Source organism: Hoplias malabaricus, chromosome 2, assembly GCF_029633855.1.
Source record: "Hoplias malabaricus isolate fHopMal1 chromosome 2, fHopMal1.hap1, whole genome shotgun sequence".
Classification (NCBI taxonomy): Eukaryota; Metazoa; Chordata; class Actinopteri; order Characiformes; family Erythrinidae; genus Hoplias; species Hoplias malabaricus.
Window position 1 is genome coordinate 56,276,933 of NC_089801.1, and position 20,827 is coordinate 56,297,759.

The 20,827-nt window shown below is 43.0% G+C and overlaps 1 protein-coding gene across 2 annotated transcripts; it reads left to right on the forward strand.

Annotated features, from left to right (window-relative positions):
• The first annotated feature begins 10 nt into the window (after positions 1-10).
• LOC136686517 (RNA exonuclease 5-like) lies at positions 11-20,350 on the forward strand. 2 transcript variants are annotated; one of them, XM_066660344.1, is made up of 20 exons: positions 11-141; positions 998-1,137; positions 1,242-1,366; positions 2,785-2,911; positions 3,129-3,237; positions 4,549-4,659; positions 5,613-5,701; positions 5,821-5,936; positions 6,295-6,452; positions 7,021-7,115; positions 7,229-7,348; positions 8,852-8,952; positions 9,041-9,173; positions 9,282-9,389; positions 9,586-9,723; positions 9,987-10,079; positions 10,172-10,385; positions 10,715-10,929; positions 19,760-19,869; positions 20,060-20,350. In XM_066660344.1, exons 2-20 carry the CDS (start codon positions 1,027-1,029, stop codon positions 20,109-20,111), a joined length of 2,325 nt encoding a protein of 774 aa, XP_066516441.1. In that variant the 5' UTR covers positions 11-141; positions 998-1,026; the 3' UTR covers positions 20,112-20,350. The 2 variants fall into 2 exon arrangements, with proteins under 2 accessions (XP_066516441.1, XP_066516442.1); XM_066660345.1 differs by having other exon boundaries at positions 6,314-6,452; positions 7,246-7,348.
• The last annotated feature ends 477 nt before the right edge of the window (positions 20,351-20,827 follow it).

The window sequence follows — 20,827 nt, forward strand, 5'->3', positions numbered from 1 at the left end:
AAACGGAGCAAAAACGAGCGTAAACTCAGTAACTTTAATTCATACTCTCCGGCTCGATTTCAAATCCTGTTCCCCCGCCGCCAACTCGGCGCTCTGCTAATAGGACTCGCCAGGACACATAATCGATTCAGAGCAGCAAAGGTGAGCTATTATTTTTCATTTTCCTTCGCTTTCTTCTTCAAAATAAAGCTTTTCTTCGGCACAGGATAACAGATAGCAATATATAGAGCCAGATTATCGCGGTATTCAGAGACAGCAGCCTCAGACAGAGCAACTTTAGAGGGGTTTAGCTCTGTAGCAGTTAGCAGGATCAGCAACATGGGTCTAATGCACTCACTTTAACTCACTTTACTCCCGTTAAACTCGGGCTTATTAAAGGTTTAACCACAGTTAACGTACACACGAGATTACGACTCATTCTAAAATTAACCTCTCACACATCTGAGCTCTCAACTGCTCAAAATATTCACACGTGTCTGTAATGAATCACTTTTTGTGTCAAAATAGAGTGGAGCTCCTTAGTTGGGATACAGAAACGATATTATGAATATCGATATTGAATCAATATTATTCGGTTTATACTGAATCTGTATTGTGAAGATTCTTAGTAAATGGTTATTCTGAGGATCAGTAATGAATCAATATTATGAGAATTCATACTGAATCAAAAAAATTTCCCTACAAAGTCAGTATTAGGCAAATTTGACATGATAACATTCCTGGATTGTCATAATTATTTATATAATAATATTGGGCCAATACAGAATCAGTGTCCAACAGCTCAGTACTGCAGTAGCATTGAGTGATGTGGATCTGTGTGTCATAGTGGTCAAAACTGATACTGAATCCACATCTGCGGCATGTTAGGAGCGTTGGATTCACAGGAGCCACAAAAAGTGAGGTGTCACAGAAGACAGGGTTTTTGAAAAGTCCTCAGGAGATCCTGTCTCACTAACAGTAGTTCCGTTAGTTCAGAGGTTTCCGGTGTGTTCCTCAGGGTTCTCCAAGGTCACCGGAGGGCCCATCATGTCTGTGGAGATGAGCAGTAAAAGAAAACTGGATGCCACTCCAATGTCCAGCGCTCAGAAAAGAGCAAAGACCAGTGAGGAACCCCTGGAGAACCACCAAACAGCACAGGTACTGACAGATGTTCGGTCTCTGTGCAGATGTTCTGACACTGTAGTGATGTTCTGACTGTGCAGATGTTCAGTTTCTGTGTGTGTGTATTTCCCCTGTCCTAGAGGCAATGTAAGCCTCTGTTCTCCCGGACCCCAGGGCAGCAGTGTGAGCCCATTACAGTGGAGGACGTGTGTGAGCTGCTGCACTACGCCACACTCGGGAAAAGCTACGGCACGAAAAAGCCCAGGTACATGCTCCGATAGTTCTGGTCACACACACATCAGGAATTCTGATCCATATAAAGATATGTACTGGATCAATACTGATAATATTGTACCAGACGTTTGGAATTCTGTCCCTGATTAAAGAGTTACTGTGTTGACATATTTCTGGAATTCTGTCCCTGATTAAAGAGATACTGTGGTGACATATTTCTGGAATTCTGTCCCCTGAGTAGGGTTACTATAGTAACATAGTTCTGGAATTCTCTCCCTGAGTAAAGACTTACTATGGCAACACACTTCCGGAATTCTCTCCTTGATTAGATAGTTATTATAGTAACATAGTTCTGGAATTCTGTCCCTGAGTACAGAGTTACTATGGTAACACAATTCCAGAATTCTGTCCCTGAGTAAAGAGTTACTATGGTAAAACACTTCTGGAGTTCTGTCCCTGATTAGAGAGTTACTATAGTAACATAGTTCTAGAATTCTATCCCTGAGTAAAGAGTTACTATAGTAACATAGTTCTAGAATTCTATCCCCGAGTAAAGAGTTACTATGGTAACACACTTCAGGTTTTGTCCGTGGATAAAGGGTTATTATGGTAACACACTTCCGGAATTCTGTCCCTGAGTAAAGAGTTACTATGGAAACACACTTCTGGAATTCTGTCCCTGAGTAAAGAGTTACTGTGGTGACATAATTCTGGAATTCTGTTTCTGAGTAAAGAGTTGCTATGATGTGACGATGCTTCGCTGAATCCCTAATAATGAGACACAAAGTCACCGGGTAGGTTGTGGTCAAGTGAAAATGAGGATGGGCACTCCCATAGGTGGGCTCTGTCCAATCAACCTTCCCTTACTCAATTTGCTAGCAAAGAGACAAATAAGTATACAGGCTAATATAACACTTACATACACAGTCTCTAGTGATGGGCAATCTTCGCTTCATCACATGTGGTAACATACTTCTGGAATTCTCTCCCTGATTAAAGAGTTACTGTAGTGACATAGTTCTGGAATTCTGTTTCTGAGTAAAGGGTTGCTATGGTAACATTTCTGAATTCTGTCGTTAAGTCATCAGTTACTATGGTAATCGTGTTCTGGAATTTTGTCCCTGAGTAAACAATTACTATGCTAACCAATTCTGGAATTCTGTGTAATTTTTAGAAATAATCTATTAATTGTATTTATATTTTTGTATTTATTATTATTATTATTATTGGTTTTATATAGAGTTTTATACAATCACAGCATATATTGGGAATATAAATTCTTTTAAATAATAATAATATTCTCAGGTGCACAGTGCTGTACATAAACTGACATATTGAAGAGGTATCTGGAGTGATGTGGGGTGGATGTACTTTTATCTGTGTCCAGCTAGTGCACTGATGTGGGGACAATGTGTGTGTGTGTGTGTGTGTCTGTCTGTCTGTGTCCAGCTGGTGTCGTCTACGTGGGAGACGTAGAGTGGCGAGGGTTAACGTGGCTGTTCTGGAGGGACTGACTCAGCTCCACTTCTACAATTATTACAGTCAGTTCAGAAACCTACGGAGGAAATACAGCACCGTGAGTGGGTTACACACACACAAACACACACACAGACAGTAATGCTGTTTAGAGTGTAGTGGTTGTATGGTCCAGAAACAGATGTGATTTGACGTAAGTGTAAATATTGTTTGTGATGAACCTTATACAGTTTTATTCCTGTGTCTACAGTGTGTGTTTCTGAGAGTGACCAGTGTGGGGTGCTGTTCTGAGTTTGAATTTATTTTCTCTTCCACAGAGATGTACTCTGGTGCCCTCCTCAGGTCACCTGCTGTCAGCTCTCCTCAACTCTGAAGTCCCTGATGCTCGGTTCCCACCCAACCCGATCCAGACTGCGTCCCCTACAGGTCAGTGGCAGCTCTCTGAATTCTGTACTGATCAATTATTCACAGGATGCTATATTAATCCACCTTCATTATGGGCTAATCCGCTACTCTGCCTGTAGTGTATTACACTCTGTCAGAACAGCCGTGTAGATCATGAGAACATTACAGAGCATTATATCGCCCCATACTATTCCTGTAGTGTATTACACTCTGTCAGAATGGCCATGTAGATCATGTGAACATTATGGAGCATTATATCTCCCCCTACTCTTCCTGTAGTGTATTACACACTGTCAGAATGACTGTGAGGATCATATGAACATTACAGAGCATTATATTGCCCCCCACTCTTCCTGTAGTGTATTACACACTGTCAGAATGACTGTGAGGATCATATGAACATTACAGAGCATTATATTGCCCCCCACTCTTCCTGTAGTGTATTACACTTTGTCAGAATGACTGTGAGGATCATATGAACATTACAGAGCATTATATCTCCCCCTACTCTTCCTGTAGTGTATTACACTCTGTCAGAACGACTGTGAGGATCATATGAACATTACAGAGCATTATATCTCCCCCTACTCTTCCTGTAGTGTATTACACACTGTCAGAACGACTGTGAGGATCATATGAACATTACAGAGCATTATATCGCACCCTACTCTTCCTGTAGTGTATTACACTCTGTCAGAACGACTGTGAGGATCATATGAACATTACAGAGCATTATATTGCCCCCTACTCTTCCTGTAGTGTATTACACTCTGTCAGAACGACTGTGAGGATCATATGAACATTACAGAGCATTATATCGCACCCTACTCTTCTTGCAGTGTATTACACACTGTCAGAATGAATGTGTGGATCATATGAACATTATAGAGCATTATATTGCACCCTACTCTTCCTGTAGTGTATTACACACTGTCAGAACGACTGTGAGGATCATATGAACATTACAGAGCATTATATCACACCCTACTCTTCTTGTAGTGTATTACACACTGTCAGAATGAATGTGTGGATCATATGAACATTATAGAGAATTATATCGCACCCTGCTCTTCCTTTAGTGTATTATACTCTGTCAGAACGACTGTGAGGATCATATGAACTTTACAGAACGTTATATTGCACCCTATTCTTCCTGTAGTTTATTACACATTGTCAGAAAGACTGTGTGGATCATATGAACATTACAGAGTGCTATATTGCCCCATACTGTTCTAGTGTATAACTAAAAGTCTCTTTCAGGGAATAACAAGGTAGTTACATTTATTTTTATTCTGTTTGTTTGTTTGTATTTGTGTGTGTGTGTGTGTATAGTTGAGGTTCTCTGTCACCCCATTGTGCAGAGGTTTGGTTTGAAGAAAAGAGGGATGAGCCACATCCTGCTGACAGAGAGTGAGATGATTAAATGCAACTTCCCAGTTAAAGGTGAGAGAGAGACACTTTACATTTTTTTACATTAAAGGGGATGTCTACGATTGTGGGGAAGCGCAATCCTAAGCTCCACATCTTTTAAGGTGGAGCAGTGTGTGTGAGTAAGAATCGACTGTATCTTCTTGGTGTCTGAAGTGTAAATTGTCTGTAAGTGTTTATTCACTGTTTGAATTCCCACAGAAACTTGTGTAACTCGAGGTGTTTAGTTTTGTAGCATTTTCACTCTGTGTTTACTTTCATGTAGTTAGCGCTCTTCTGAATTGAGAGTCAGTTCCACCTTAAGTAATGTAACTGTAATAGCAAAAATAAGTCAGTGTTACCCCATATGGAGCAGGAATAGAGCAATATCCTCATCTCGGCTGGTGCTTTTCAGCGTTTGGAGTCTGCCGTGAGCAAAGAGAGAGAAAGCCTAGCATACCGGACCCAGACACTTTGTTTTTTTTTTTTTACCCATTTACAGACGCTGGGGCTTCGTAAACACATTAGAGTGATTTCCAGCAGTAGTTTATAGTGAGGAAACATCTGAATTTTATAAAAAGTTTTTCTTGATTACAAGCGTGAACTATGGCTTTAAAACCGACTTTATGGATAGAGTGGTCGGCCTCCTCTGTAAAGGGTTCATTGATTCTTTCACATGTTTGAACCACAATTCCTACAACGCTAAAATAATAATAATAATAATAATAATAATAGTAAGAGTGAAAACAGCTAGTAAAATATGTTATTAAAATAGAGCCAGGGAAGGTAAATATAACTCTAAAAGGAGAAAACCAGAGCTTCATGCTCAGTTTTAAATATGTCATCCTTCTCTGACTCCACACTTCATAAAAGGCCTGGAGAATATGGGCAGTGCCTCAAGGAGAAATTAGGGTGTAATAACACACACGCACTACTTCTTAATAACCCTTTCACACTCAGGCTAACCCTGTACCTACAATGCCCTGCAGGATTGCGTAGCTGTGAGGGGTTTGTGAGCTCTGGCGCTGATGGCCCTGTGACGGACAGCAGCCCGCTTTTCGGGCTGGACTGTGAGATGGTGAGTCTGCACTGGACCATATTACCCATAATGCAACAGGGGTAGTGGTAGGACTCCTGCAGGAGGTGTGTATGTGTGTGGGGACAGTAAGCCTGACCAGTCTGTGGTGTGTGTTTCAGTGTTTAACTCACGCAGGCAATGAGTTAACGCGTGTAGCCCTAGTGGACAGCCGGGGGCGCTGTGTATTGGACAAACTGGTCAAACCATACAACCCCATCATCAACTACTTCACCAGGTAATAACTAACACACACACACACACACACACACAGGAGATTACCAATAATGTGGTGTGTTGTGTGTTTGGTGTGTATTGGAGCAGGTGTGTGAATCTGTTCTGTGGTGTGTATGTGGTGTGTATTGGAGCAGGTGTGTGAGTCTATGGAGTGTGTTGTTTTATGCTGTGTGTATTGAAGCAGGTGTGTGAGTCTGTTCTGTGGTGTATGTGGTGTGTATTGGAGCATTGTTGCATTTAATCATCTCACTCTCTGTCAGTGAGTCTGTGGTGTGTGTTGTATTTATGCTGTGTGTATTGAAGCAGGTGTGAGTCTGTTCTGTGGTGTGTGTGTTGTGTTTATGCGATGTGTATTGGAGCTGGTGTGTGTTGCTGCAGGTTTTCTGGTATCACCCACTCGATGCTGGAGGGTGTGGACACTCGTCTGGAAGACGTCCAGAAGATGATTCAGGACCTCCTGCCCGAGGACGCTGTCCTGGTCGGACACTCTCTGGAGAACGACCTGCGGGCTCTGAAGGTGAGGACCCTCCGAGTGCAGTGGGCGAGAGGTGGGGAACATCAGGTCAGATGCATGTGTCTGTGTGACCCGTCCTCTGAGTGTTTCTGTGGATGCTGTAGGGGGAGTTTATAGCTGCGGTCAGTTGTGTCCTCCATTGGCCCTACTCATGATTAATCAGAGGTTATACTGACCCCCAGTGGCCAGGTTGTGTCAGAGAAGGCTGCTCCCATCTGAGGGACAGGCTCTGTGCAGCAGGAGTGTGTTCTCTGACACATCCCTTATTTGCACTCAGAAGTCAAACACATCACATACCACTAACCAACAGCGTGAAACAGACACGATCAGCCATAACATTAAAACCATCACATTTTTCATGATCCACCACCCAAATCATACCTGCTCTGTGGGGGTCCTGACCACTGAAGAACCTAACAAGGTATGGAGAGTAACTGGTGTAGACAGTGGAGCTGAGAGAGTGGACAGTGCAGTGAAACCAGGTGGTTTTATTGTTATGGTTGATTAGTGTGTTTGTTTGTTTGTTTATCACTGTTTACAAAACAGCAAACTTGGCTCTGTGTTTGTGCAGATGATCCACCCCCACGTCATCGACACCTCGCTGCTCTACTGCAGACAGTTTGGACAGAAGTTCAAACTCAAACGCCTAGCAGAGGTCATCCTCCAGTGAGTCACACACACACACACACACACTCCTTAGGGTAACAGATTTACAAATCTCCAAGAAGGTTTCCGGTGAACACATTTTCTTTCTAAATGCATGTGGTGTGTGTGTGTGGGGCTGGGTGTGTGTAAGGAGAGAGATACAGTGTGAGGGCAGAAGAGGTCATGACCCCTGTGAAGATGCACAAGCTGCTCTGGACCTCGCTCAGTATTTTATCAGCAATGGACCCAAAAAGGTAAATTCTACATTACCTACAATCCCCCACTCAGCAGCTCTCAGTGTCTGAGCAGAGCAGGGTCCCTCTCTGGTTTTGTCTGAGTCTGGTCTGACTATGGTCTCTCTCTCTGGTCAGACTCTGGTCTGACTCTGGTCTCTCTCTCTAGTCAGACTGTGGTCTGACTCTGTTCTCTCTCTCTGGTCTGACTCTGTTCTCTCTCTCTCTGGTCTGACTCTGGTCTCTCTTTCTGGTCTGACTTTGTTCCCTCTCTCTGGTCTGACTCTGGTCTGACTCTGATCTCTCTCTCTGGTCTGACTCTGGTCTGACTCTGGTCTCTCTCTCTAGTCAGACTGTGGTCTGACTCTGTTCTCTCTCTCTGGTCTGACTCTGTTCTCACTCTCTGGTCTGACTCTGGTCTCTCTCTCTGGTCTGACTTTGTTCCCTCTCTCTGGTCTGACTCTGGTCTGACTCTGATCTCTCTCTCTGGTCTGACTCTGGTCTGACTCTGATCTCTCTCTCTGGTCTGACTTTGTTCCCTCTCTCTGGTCTGACTCTGGTCTGACTCTGATCTCTCTCTCTGGTCTGACTCTGGTCTGACTCTGATCTCTCTCTCTGGTCTGACTTTGTTCCCTCTCTCTGGTCTGACTCTGTTCTCTCTCTCTGGTCTGACTCTGTTCTCTCTCTCTGGTCTGACTCTGGTCTCTCTCTCTGGTCTGACTTTGTTCCCTCTCTCTGGTCTGACTCTGGTCTGACTCTGATCTCTCTCTCTGGTCTGACTTTGTTCCCTCTCTCTGGTCTGACTTTGTTCCCTCTCTCTGGTCTGACTCTGTTCTCTCTCTCTGGTCTGACTCTGTTCTCTCTCTCTGGTCTGACTCTGGTCTCTCTCTCTGGTCTGACTTTGTTCCCTCTCTCTGGTCTGACTCTGTTCTGACTCTGGTCTGACTCTGGTCTCTCTCTCTGGTTTGACTCTGATCTCTCCCTCTGGTCTGACTCTGTTCTCTCTCTCTGGTCTGACTCTGTTCTCTCTCTCTCTCTCTGGTCTGACTCTGTTCTCTCTCTCTGGTCTGACTCTGTTCTCTGTCTCTCTCTCTCTCTGGTCTGACTCTGTTCTCTCTCTCTGGTCTGACTCTGTTCTCTGTCCCTTTCTCTCTCTCTCTCTGGTCTGATTCTGGTCTCTCTCTCTCTGGTCGGACTCTCTGGTCTCTCTCTCTGGTCTGACTGTGGTCTCTGTCTCTCTGGTCTCTCTCTCTCATTCTGGTCTCTCTCTCATTCTGGTCTCTCTCTCTCTGTCGGGTCTGACTCTCTCGTCTGACTGTGGTCTCTGTCTCTCTGGTCTCTCTCTCACTCTTGTCTCTCTCTCTGTCTGGTCTGACTCTCTCATCTGACTGTGGTTTCTGTCTCTCTGGTCTCTCTCTCTCTGGTCTGACTCTGGTCTCTCTCTCTCTCTGGTCGGACTCTCTGATCTCTCTCTCTCCCTCTGGTCCGATTGTGGTCTCTGTCTCTCTGGTCTTGGTCTCTCAGGTAGTAAAGACTCATCTGGAGGAGCTGTGGGGTGTGTGTCCAGTTCCTCAGTCTCCTGTTAATGGAACTTTAAATGGATCTTTAAACAGCAGCATATTAAGGTCAGTAACACAGTGTATGGTCAGTAGTGGTCAGTAATGTGGTTAGTAATGTGGTCAGTGGTGGTCAGTAGTACTTCTCTCTCCACAGCTCTTTGAAGTTTGGACATATCCTTCAGAGATCTGGCCAATCAGCTTTGTTTGTGGGCAGGTCAGATGTGACAGAAGGCATCTCGTCCTCTCGTCAGCTGAGGCGTCATCATTACTGCAACACAGACACAGAGGTGACCACATTCTTACTGTTAACAACAACAACAACATCACTATAATAACAATGACTTAAATAATTATTCATTTGTTTAATTATATCTCTCTCTGGTCTCTCTCTGCAGGTTCTGGGTGTGTGTAGGAATGTATCAGGGTGTTACTCTCTGAGTGTTCTGCAGTTCTGTTCTCTCAGTCAGACTCCAGAGTCAGGAACACAGTTCCACCTTCAGCAGGTGCCAGATTAGATTTGATTTAAATCATTTGTTATAGATGTAGTTTTTTCCAGTAGATTGTTAATAAAGATGTTAATAATTCAGACAAAGCCAAGCTCTTTTATGTTTGGCATTTGTTTCTGTGATCACAGTAACCAAGCATCCTGTATAACTGTGTGTGTGTGTGTGTGTGTGTGTGTGTGTGTGTGTGTTTCAGATGGAGGACAGGTTGAAACAGATGTGTGTGTTGTTTGTTGGCCCATTACCAGCTAATTACACACACAAGAAAATACACATGCTTCTCTGTCGCTATGGAAACCTACGCTCAATCAGATTACTGAAGAAAACACACACGGTGAGAATATAAACAGACAAACACACACATACAACCCAATACATAGACTTCCATTCATTATGCAAATGTTTATCTAATGTTATATAAGTACTACTGGCCTAAACCTAACCCTAATCCCAACCTTAAAACAGCTTCCCTTCCCTCCCAGAGGTAGAGAAGTCCCCATAGTGCATGTTATGAATTACTCACACACAGTGTGTGTGTGTGTGTGTGTGTTTAAGGAGCTATTGGGATGTGTTCAGTTGTCATGTCTGTGTTTGCAGCTCTACGCTGTGGTTGAGTTTGAGCAGCCGGAGGGAGCCCAGCTCACACTTCAGTCTCTAAACAATCAGCAGATACACCACACCACGATAAAGGTACCCCCCCAAACACACACCCACACAGATATAACCTTTCAGTTAACGATAGTTACAGTGTCTTGTCGTCGTGTGTGTGGCGGTAATTGCAGGTCCAGAGGCCGGTCAGTGAGTCGACTCTGGATCTCCAGGTGTCTCTGGCGGAGCTACAGGATGACGTTTTAAATGATGGTGAAGTCTACGTGGGTGGTCTCTCCTTACAACATCATGACAAGCTCCTCCAGGCATTTAGCCCATTCGGTCCCATCCATGACATCACCACACCCGCAAAGAACTCTGGGAAACAGTGGCGACCAGCTCGTATCAGTGAGTTAATAAACTTACTCAGAACACTCAGTGTTCATTCAGGGTGAAGTTACAGCTATGTGCCCCTTGTGATGATGAGTTTTTAAAACTCCCAGCACTGAGTTTTGGAACAGTGGAACGGTGTTCTGTGGAGAGATGGCACTCCATCCAGTTTCTTTAGTGTGAATTTGGATGGTGTTTGTGATCCAGAGCCTGACATCTAAAGATGGCCGAATGCCTCAACGCCTTGCAGCAGTGTTCCAGAAGTGTGTCGATTGTAAGTAAATGCTGAGATGGACTTCTCCGTCGCTACTTTCCCTGATTTGTGTCCTTTGTTTTTGCGGTTTTAGAGTTTGTCAACCCTGAGAGTGTATCTGCAGTGTTGGGTTCCCAGGTGCAGATGGAGAACAGGACACTGAGTGTGTGTCGTGCTCTCACACCACCTCATATGCAAACCTGGACACACACCTGTCCCAGTGCCACGGAGAGGGATGGAGAAACGTTCAGTCTAGGGACACAGGTGGGAAAAGAGAAGGCAGTGCCTGCAGAGCACACCTGTCCACAGGTGAGCAGATATTCTTTACCTGCAGAATCCACACTCACTGGGGACAGGGAACCACACTGGGCTTGGTGTAGCTGGGTGCTCCTCTATGTGGGGAGCTCATGGTGGCACTGTAGAAGGAGGAGGAGGAGTGTGTGTGGCCCAGTGCCATGTTAGAAACATCCCCTTGGGCTTATGAATGCCTCGCTTGGTTTCATCTTCTCTTATTCAACATAAGTCTGTCCTGCACTCCTGTGTCACTGAGTGTGTTTACACACACTTATCCATAATAATTTGATGTCTGCCCTGCAACATCCAGTAATATCACAGAACACGTGACATCAACTTCCTGCTGCGACTTTTGTAAACATGGGCCCACTTTAGCTGCAAATATGGGTATTATTGTCTTATGATTTCACATTTATCAGGCAGCGCTACTCCCCTCACAGCTTCTCTGCACTGCTGCTGAGATGGAGACCAGCATCTGTTCTTTTAAACACAGCGTGTGTCCCTCCATAACAGATAGAGACCCGAGCTGCTGCATGTCCATGGTAACTACTGGTTGGAGCGGGTGGTACTTGATGAATTTTCAGATACAGAATTATGAGAAAATTTCAGAAGTGTCTAGGGTGGCAAAGGGGTGGAAAATTTGGTAATAGCCTTGGTAAGCTAAACTCTTGCTAGCCTGCTAGCCTTGGTAAACTAGTCTCTTAAATGTAATTACTCATTGATCTTTTCTGATTTAACAGACACCAAGTAACTGTGAGATTAACCTTGATTTAAAAGTTGCTTAAATATTTAAATGCTATCACTGTCAATGAAAACATGAATCTCGTCAAAACCTACCTGGCTTTAGGTAGTGCTTCGGTCCAAATGTGTGCTTTCAGTGAGTGTCAGCTTTTTATAAATCATCTGGATTTATGCTGTACCTGTGATGGAGGAATGAACAGTGCAGGGGTGTGGTCTCAGTAGCCTTTCAGTGTGTACTGTGCCTGGGATTGAGGAGCAGATTTGATATTCCACTGTTTTTAATCATATCTACTTATTCAGTATGTTTTTTACCAGTAATATGTACCTTTCTCAACTAATTCCCAGAATTAGAAGTGTCTGAGACCTTGTCTGGTTACGTTTGCTCCCATGCACGTATGAGTAAAGACAGACTGAGTAATCAGAAGAACGTAGGGAACGAGTAAACACAGACAGAGTAATTAGAAGAACGTAGGGTACGAGTAAACACAGACAGATTAATCAGAAGAACGTAGGGTACAAGTAAACACAGACCGAGTAATCAGAAGAATGTTGGGTACGAGGAAAGACAGACCGAGTAATCAAAAGAACGTTGGGTACGAGTAAACACAGCCCAAGTAATCAGAGGAATGTAGGGTATGAGTAAACACCGAGTAATCAGAAGAACGTTAGGTCAGAGTAATCACGGACCAAGTAATCAAAAGAACGTTAGGTCAGAGTAATCACGGACCAAGTAATCAAAAGAACGTTAGGTCAGAGTAATCACGGACCGAGTAATCAGAAGAACGTTAGGTCAGAGTAAACACGGACAGAGTAATCGGAAGAAAGTTGGGTACGAGTAAACACGGACCGAGTAATCAGAAGAATGTTAGGTCAGAGTAAACACGGACCGAGTAATCAGATAAAAAAGTTGGGTATGAGTAAACACAGACTGAGTAATCAGAAGAACGTAGGGTATGAGTAAACACAGAGTAATCAGAAGAAAGTTGGGTATGAGTAAACACAGACTGAGTAATCAGAAGAACGTAGGGGATGAGTAAACACAGCCTAAGTAATCAGAAGAACGTAGGGTACAAGTAAACACAGACTGAGTAATCAGAAGAACGTTAGGTACGAGTAAAGACAAACCGAGTAATCAGAAGAACGTTGGATACGAGTAAACACGGACCGCATAATCAGAAGAAAGATGGTTATGAGTAAACACAGAGTAATCAGAAGAACGTAGGGTACGAGTAAACACAAACCGAGTAATCAGAAGAACGTAGGGTACGAGTAAACACAAACCGAGTAATCAGAAGAACGTTAGGTACGAGTAAACACAAACCGAGTAATCAGAAGAACGTTGGATACGAGTAAACACGGACCGCGTAATCAGAAGAAAGTTGGGTATGAGTAAACACAGAATAATCAGAAGAACGTAGGTAACGAGTAAACACAGACTGAGTAATCAGAAGAACGTTAGGTACGAGTAAACACAGAGTAATCAGAAGAACGTTGGGTACGAGTAAACACAAACCGAGTAATCAGAAGAACGTTGGGTACGAGTAAACACGGACCGAGTAATCAGAAGAACGTAGGGTACGAGTAAACACAAACCGAGTAATCAGAAGAATGTTGGGTACGAGGAAAGACAGACCGAGTAATCAAAAGAACGTTGGGTACGAGTAAACACAGCCCAAGTAATCAGAGGAACGTTGGGTACGAGGAAAGACAGACAGAGTAATCAGAAGAACGTTAGGTACGAGTAAACACAAACAGAGTAATCAGAAGAACGTTAGGTACGAGTAAACACAAACAGAGTAATCAGAAGAACGTTAGGTACGAGAAAACACAAACCGAGTAATCAGAAGAACGTTAGGTACAAGTAAACACAAACCGAGTAATCAGAAGAACGTTGGGTACGAGTAAACACAAACCGAGTAATCAGAAGAACGTTGGGTACGAGTAAACACGGACCGAGTAATCAGAAGAACGTAGGGTACGAGTAAACACAGACCGAGTAATCAGAAGAATGTTGGGTACGAGAAAAGACAGACCGAGTAATCAAAAGAACGTTGGGTACGAGTAAACACAGCCCAAGTAATCAGAGGAACGTTGGGTACGAGTAAACACAGACCGAGTAATCAGAGGAACGTAGGGTACGAGTAAACACAGACCGAGTAATCAGAAGAACATAGGGTATGAGTAAACACCGAGTAATCAGAAGAACGTTAGGTCAGAGTAATCACGGACCGAGTAATTAGAAGAACGTTAGGTCAGAGTAAACACGGACAGAGTAATCGGAAGAAAGTTGGGTACGAGTAAACACGGACCGAGTAATCAGAAGAATGTTAGGTCAGAGTAAACACGGACCGAGTAATCAGAACAAAGTTGGGTATGAGTAAACACAGAGTAATCAGAAGAAAGTTGGGTATGAGTAAACACAGACTGAGTAATCAGAAGAACGTAGGGGATGAGTAAACACAGACTAAGTAATCAGAAGAACGTAGGGTACGAGTAAACACAGACTGAGTAATCAGAAGAACGTTAGGTACGAGTAAACACAAACCGAGTAATCAGAAGAACGTTGGATACGAGTAAACATGGACCGCATAATCAGAAGAAAGATGGTTATGAGTAAACACAGAGTAATCAGAAGAACGTAGGGTACGAGTAAACACAAACCGAGTAATCAGAAGAACGTTGGGTACGAGTAAACACAAACCGAGTAATCAGAAGAACGTTGGATACGAGTAAACACGGACCGCATAATCAGAAGAAAGATGGTTATGAGTAAACACAGAGTAATCAGAAGAACGTAGGGTACGAGTAAACACAAACCGAGTAATCAGAACAACGTTAGGTACGAGTAAACACAAACCGAGTAATCAGAAGGACGTCAGGTACGAGTAAACACAAACCGAGTAATCAGAAGAACGTTAGGTACGAGTAAACACAAACCGAGTAATCAGAAGAACGTTGGGTACGAGTAAACACGGACCGCGTAATCAGAAGAAAGTTGGGTATGAGTAAACACAGAGTAATCAGAAGAACGTAGGTAACGAGTAAACACAGACTGAGTAATCAGAAGAACGTTGGGTACGAGTAAACACAAACCGAGTAATCAGAAGAACGTTGGGTACGAGTAAACACGGACCGAGTAATCAGAAGAACGTAGGGTACGAGTAAATACAGACCGAGTAATCAGAAGAATGTTGTGTACGAGGAAAGACAAACCGAGTAATCAAAAGAACGTTGGGTATGAGTAAACACAGCCCAAGTAATCAGAGGAACGTTGGGTACGAGGAAAGACAGACAGAGTAATCAGAAGAACGTAGGGTACGAGTAAACACAGACCGAGTAATCAGAAGAATGTTGGGTACGAGGAAAGACAGACCGAGTAATCAAAAGAACGTTGGGTACGAGTAAACACAGCCCAAGTAATCAGAGGAACGTTGGTTACGAGGAAAGACAGATCGAGTAATCAGAAGAACGTTGGGTACGAGTAAACACAGCCCAAGTAATCAGAGGAACGTAGGGTACGAGTAAACACAGACCGAGTAATCAGAAGAATGTAGGGTATGAGTAAACACCGAGTAATCGGAAGAAAGTTGGGTACGAGTAAACACGGACCGAGTAATCAGAAGAATGTTAGGTCAGAGTAAACACGGACCGAGTAATCAGAAGAAAGTTGGGTATGAGTAAACACAGACTGAGTAATCAGAAGAACGTAGGGTATGAGTAAACACAGAGTAATCAGAAGAAAGTTGGGTATGAGTAAACACAGACTGAGTAATCAGAAGAACGTAGGGGATGAGTAAACACAGACTAAGTAATCAGAAGAACGTAGGGTACGAGTAAACACAGCCCAAGTAATCAGAGGAACGTTGGGTACGAGGAAAGACAGATCGAGTAATCAGAAGAACGTTGGGTACGAGTAAACACAGCCCAAGTAATCAGAGGAACGTAGGGTACGAGTAAACACAGACCGAGTAATCAGAAGAACGTAGGGTATGAGTAAACACCGAGTAATCGGAAGAAAGTTGGGTACGAGTAAACACGGACCGAGTAATCAGAAGAATGTTAGGTCAGAGTAAACACGGACCGAGTAATCAGAAGAAAGTTGGGTATGAGTAAACACAGACTGAGTAATCAGAAGAACGTAGGGTATGAGTAAACACAGAGTAATCAGAAGAAAGTTGGGTATGAGTAAACACAGACTGAGTAATCAGAAGAACGTAGGGGATGAGTAAACACAGACTAAGTAATCAGAAGAACGTAGGGTACGAGTAAACACAGACTGAGTAATCAGAAGAATGTTAGGTACGAGTAAACACAAACCGAGTAATCAGAAGAACGTTGGGTACGAGTAAACACGGACCGCATAATCAGAAGAAAGATGGTTATGAGTAAACACAGAGTAATCAGAAGAACGTAGGGTACGAGTAAACACAAACCGAGTAATCAGAAGAACGTTAGGTACGAGTAAACACAAACCGAGTAATCAGAAGAACGTTAGGTACGAGTAAACACAAACCGAGTAATCAGAAGAACGTTAGGTACGAGTAAACACGGACCGCGTAATCAGAAGAAAGTTGGGTATAAGTAAACACAGAATAATCAGAAGAACGTAGGGAACGAGTAAACACAGACTGAGTAATCAGAAGAACGTGGGATACGAGTAAACACAGACTGAGTAATCAGAAGAACGTAGGGAACGAGTAAACACAGACTGAGTAATCAGAAGAACGTTAGGTACGAGTAAACACAGAGTAATCAGAAGAACGTTAGGTACGAGTAAACACAAACCGAGTAATCAGAAGAACGTTAGGTACGAGTAAACACAAACCGAGTAATCAGAAGAACGTTGGATACGAGTAAACACGGACCGAGTAATCAGAAGAGCGTTGGGTATGAGTAAACACAAACCAAGTAATCAGAAGAACGTTGGGTACGAGTAAACACAGAGTATTCAGAAGAACGTTAGGTACAAGTAAATACAAACCGAGTAATCAGAAGAACGTTGGGTACGAGTAAACACGGACCGAGTAATCAGAAGGACGTTAGGTACGAGTAAACACGGACCGATTAATCAGAAGGACGTTAGGTACGAGTAAACACAAACAGAGTAATCAGAAGAACGTTAGGTACAAGTAAATACAAACCGAGTAATCAGAAGAACGTTGGGTACGAGTAAACACGGACCGAGTAATCAGAAGAAGGTTAGGTACGAGTAAACACGGACCGAGTAATCAGAAGGACGTTAGGTACGAGTAAACACAAACCGAGTAATCAGAAGAAAGTTGTGTACGAGTAAACACAGAGTAATCAGAAGAATGTAGGTAACAAGTAAACACAGACTGAGTAATCAGAAGAACGTTGGGTACGAGTAAACACAAACCGAGTAATCAGAAGAACGTTGGGTACGAGTAAACACGGACCGAGTAATCAGAAGAACGTAGGGTACGAGTAAATACAGACCGAGTAATCAGAAGAATGTTGTGTACGAGGAAAGACAAACCGAGTAATCAAAAGAACGTTGGGTATGAGTAAACACAGCCCAAGTAATCAGAGGAACGTTGGGTACGAGGAAAGACAGACAGAGTAATCAGAAGAACGTAGGGTACGAGTAAACACAGACCGAGTAATCAGAAGAATGTTGGGTACGAGGAAAGACAGACCGAGTAATCAAAAGAACGTTGGGTACGAGTAAACACAGCCCAAGTAATCAGAGGAACGTTGGGTACGAGGAAAGACAGACCGAGTAATCAGAAGAACGTTGGGTACGAGTAAACACAGCCCAAGTAATCAGAGGAACGTAGGGTACGAGTAAACACAGACCGAGTAATCAGAAGAACGTAGGGTATGAGTAAACACCGAGTAATCAGAAGAACGTTAGGTCAGGGTAATCACGGACCGAGTAATCAGAAGAACGCTAGGTCAGAGTAAACACGGACAGAGTAATCGGAAGAAAGTTGGGTACGAGTAAACACAGACTGAGTAATCAGAAGAACGTAGGGGATGAGTAAACACAGACTAAGTAATCAGAAGAACGTAGGGTACGAGTAAACACAGACTGAGTAATCAGAAGAATGTTAGGTACGAGTAAACACAAACCGAGTAATCAGAAGAACGTTGGGTACGAGTAAACACGGACCGCATAATCAGAAGAAAGATGGTTATGAGTAAACACAGAGTAATCAGAAGAACGTAGGGTACGAGTAAACACAAACCGAGTAATCAGAAGAACGTTAGGTACGAGTAAACACAAACCGAATATTAGAAGAACGTTGGGTACGAGTAAACACAGAGTATTCAGAAGAACGTTAGGTACAAGTAAATACAAACCGAGTAATCAGAAGAACGTTGGGTACGAGTAAACACGGACCGAGTAATCAGAAGGACGTTAGGTACGAGTAAACACGGACCAATTAATCAGAAGGACGTTAGGTACGAGTAAACACAAACAGAGTAATCAGAAGAACGTTAGGTACAAGTAAATACAAACCGAGTAATCAGAAGAACGTTGGGTACGAGTAAACACGGACCGAGTAATCAGAAGAAGGTTAGGTACGAGTAAACACAGACCGAGTAATCAGAAGGACGTTAGGTACGAGTAAACACAAACCGAGTAATCAGAAGAACGTTGGATACGAGTAAACACGGACCGCATAATCAGAAGAAAGTTGGGTATGAGTAAATACAGAGTAATCAGAAGAACGTAGAGTACGAGTAAACATGTTTACATGACGATGATTAATCAGATAACTGCAGAAAGTGCATATAAATGCAGTCACTATTACTGTCCCACCCCTGTGTGTGTTTGGGTGTGAAATGAACAGAAGAACGTTGGGTACGAGTAAACACAGCCCAAGTAATCAGAGGAACGTAGGGTACGAGTAAACACAGACCGAGTAATCAGAAGAACGTAGGGTATGAGTAAACACCGAGTAATCAGAAGAACGTTAGGTCAGAGTAATCACGGACCGAGTAATCAGAAGAACGCTAGGTCAGAGTAAACACGGACAGAGTAATCGGAAGAAAGTTGGGTACGAGTAAACACAGACTGAGTAATCAGAAGAACGTAGGGGATGAGTAAACACAGACTAAGTAATCAGAAGAACGTAGGGTACGAGTAAACACAGACTGAGTAATCAGAAGAATGTTAGGTACGAGTAAACACAAACCGAGTAATCAGAAGAACGTTGGGTACGAGTAAACACGGACCGCATAATCAGAAGAAAGATGGTTATGAGTAAACAGAGTAATCAGAAGAACGTAGTGTATGAGTAAACACAAACCGAGTAATCAGAAGAACGTTAGGTACGAGTAAACACAAACCGAATATTAGAAGAACGTTGGGTACGAGTAAACACAGAGTATTCAGAAGAACGTTAGGTACAAGTAAATACAAACCGAGTAATCAGAAGAACGTTGGGTACGAGTAAACACGGACCGAGTAATCAGAAGGACGTTAGGTACGAGTAAACACAAACAGAGTAATCAGAAGAACGTTAGGTACAAGTAAATACAAACCGAGTAATCAGAAGAACGTTGGGTACGAGTAAACACGGACCGAGTAATCAGAAGAAGGTTGGGTACGAGTAAACACGGACCGAGTAATCAGAAGAAGGTTAGGTACGAGTAAACACAAACAGAGTAATCAGAAGAACGTTAGGTACAAGTAAATACAAACCGAGTAATCAGAAGAACGTTAGGTACAAGTAAATACAAACCGAGTAATCAGAAGAACGTTGGGTACGAGTAAACACGGACCGAGTAATCAGAAGAAGGTTGGGTACGAGTAAACACGGACCGAGTAATCAGAAGGACGTTAGGTACGAGTAAACACAAACCGAGTAATCAGAAGAACGTTGGATACGAGTAAACACGGACCGCATAATCAGAAGAAAGTTGGGTATGAGTAAATACAGAGTAATCAGAAGAACGTAGAGTACGAGTAAACATGTTATATGACGATGATTAATCAGATAACTGCAGAAAGTGCATATAAATGCAGTCACTATTACTGTCCCACCCCTGTGTGTGTTTGGGTGTGAAATGTGTTTCAGAAATCAAAGTGTCTTACAATACAAATCGTAATAATCAATGATTTGTTTGTTTACAGGATGTACTGATGGAGAGTTTAATTACACAAATGGACAGAAACATAAAGAAGGTATTTAAATCTCTGCAGGAAAACACACTCAGCATCGTCCTCCTCCCAGGCACCATCAGGTAAACACTGAAACAATCACAGTTTCTCCCAGAATCCCCATAACAGAGTGTGTCCAGTGGTTGTGAATGGAAACAGGCGTCTCCAAAACCAAGAGGATCTTGTAGAGGTTGTCAGGGTCCATTCACCTCCGCTGTCTCATTTAAAATGTTGCTTTAACACAGACTTACCTGTTTTTGATTGTTTCCTCAGTGGTGGCGTGAAATATTCCGGTCTGTGTTTTATCGAGATTAAGAAGAGATAGACTCTCAAAAAAGCCTGCTATTGCTTCTTCACAGAACTGAGGTTATAAATCATACAAGACTTCAGAGGCCTTTGTACCTCAGAGTGGACAGTTATGGACTTCTTATCCCACATATGGATAGCTGGGGTATCACTGCCGATCAAATGCCAAATTAGTTTTTATTATTAGACATTTTCCTGCAAGCTGGATTTTTGCTGATTGTTTTATACATTAACTGTAGATATTGCTTCTTGCCAGACTTTTAGGTGTATTTAATGTTCTGAAATTACATTAAAAGAACATTTCCTGAAAATGGGTCACACAATGTGTCTTTTCTGGTGTGTGAAATGTAGACCATTTTGCCTAACATTGTTTCTGTGTATGCATACCCATTTATTTCCCAGATGATGACCTCAAACCAACTTTGAACTATCAGGAATGTGGCAGGTGTTGCTAATGTGGGCTAGGGAATGTGGGCTGGGAAGGTCGGTCACAGGAAAGGGATTTGGGCTGGGGTCGTTGGTCACAGGTAAAAGATTCAGGGATATTTTTGGTGTTTGAGGGTTGTTGTGTGGCAGAGGATTTTTGTAATGCCTCACAAACTTACACATCTGGGAAAATTTGATCAGTCAAAAACTGAGAACTGCCTGATTTGATAAAGGACCTGAGTTGGGAAATAAAACTGGAGTCTAGGGACTTATTTGATGTAGGCTTACGCATCCATTTTTAGAAGATCT

Bases quoted from the DNA above. Each gene is read 5' to 3' on its own strand.
- LOC136686517 (XM_066660344.1), top strand. From the start codon at position 1,027: ATGTCTGTGGAGATGAGCAGTAAAAGAAAACTGGATGCCACTCCAATG. The intron at 5,702-5,820 runs GTGAGTCTGCAC...TGTGTGTTTCAG, and splicing joins TCGGGCTGGACTGTGAGATG to TGTTTAACTCACGCAGGCAA. The intron at 7,116-7,228 runs GTGAGTCACACA...GTGTGTGTGTGG, and splicing joins CTAGCAGAGGTCATCCTCCA to GGCTGGGTGTGTGTAAGGAG.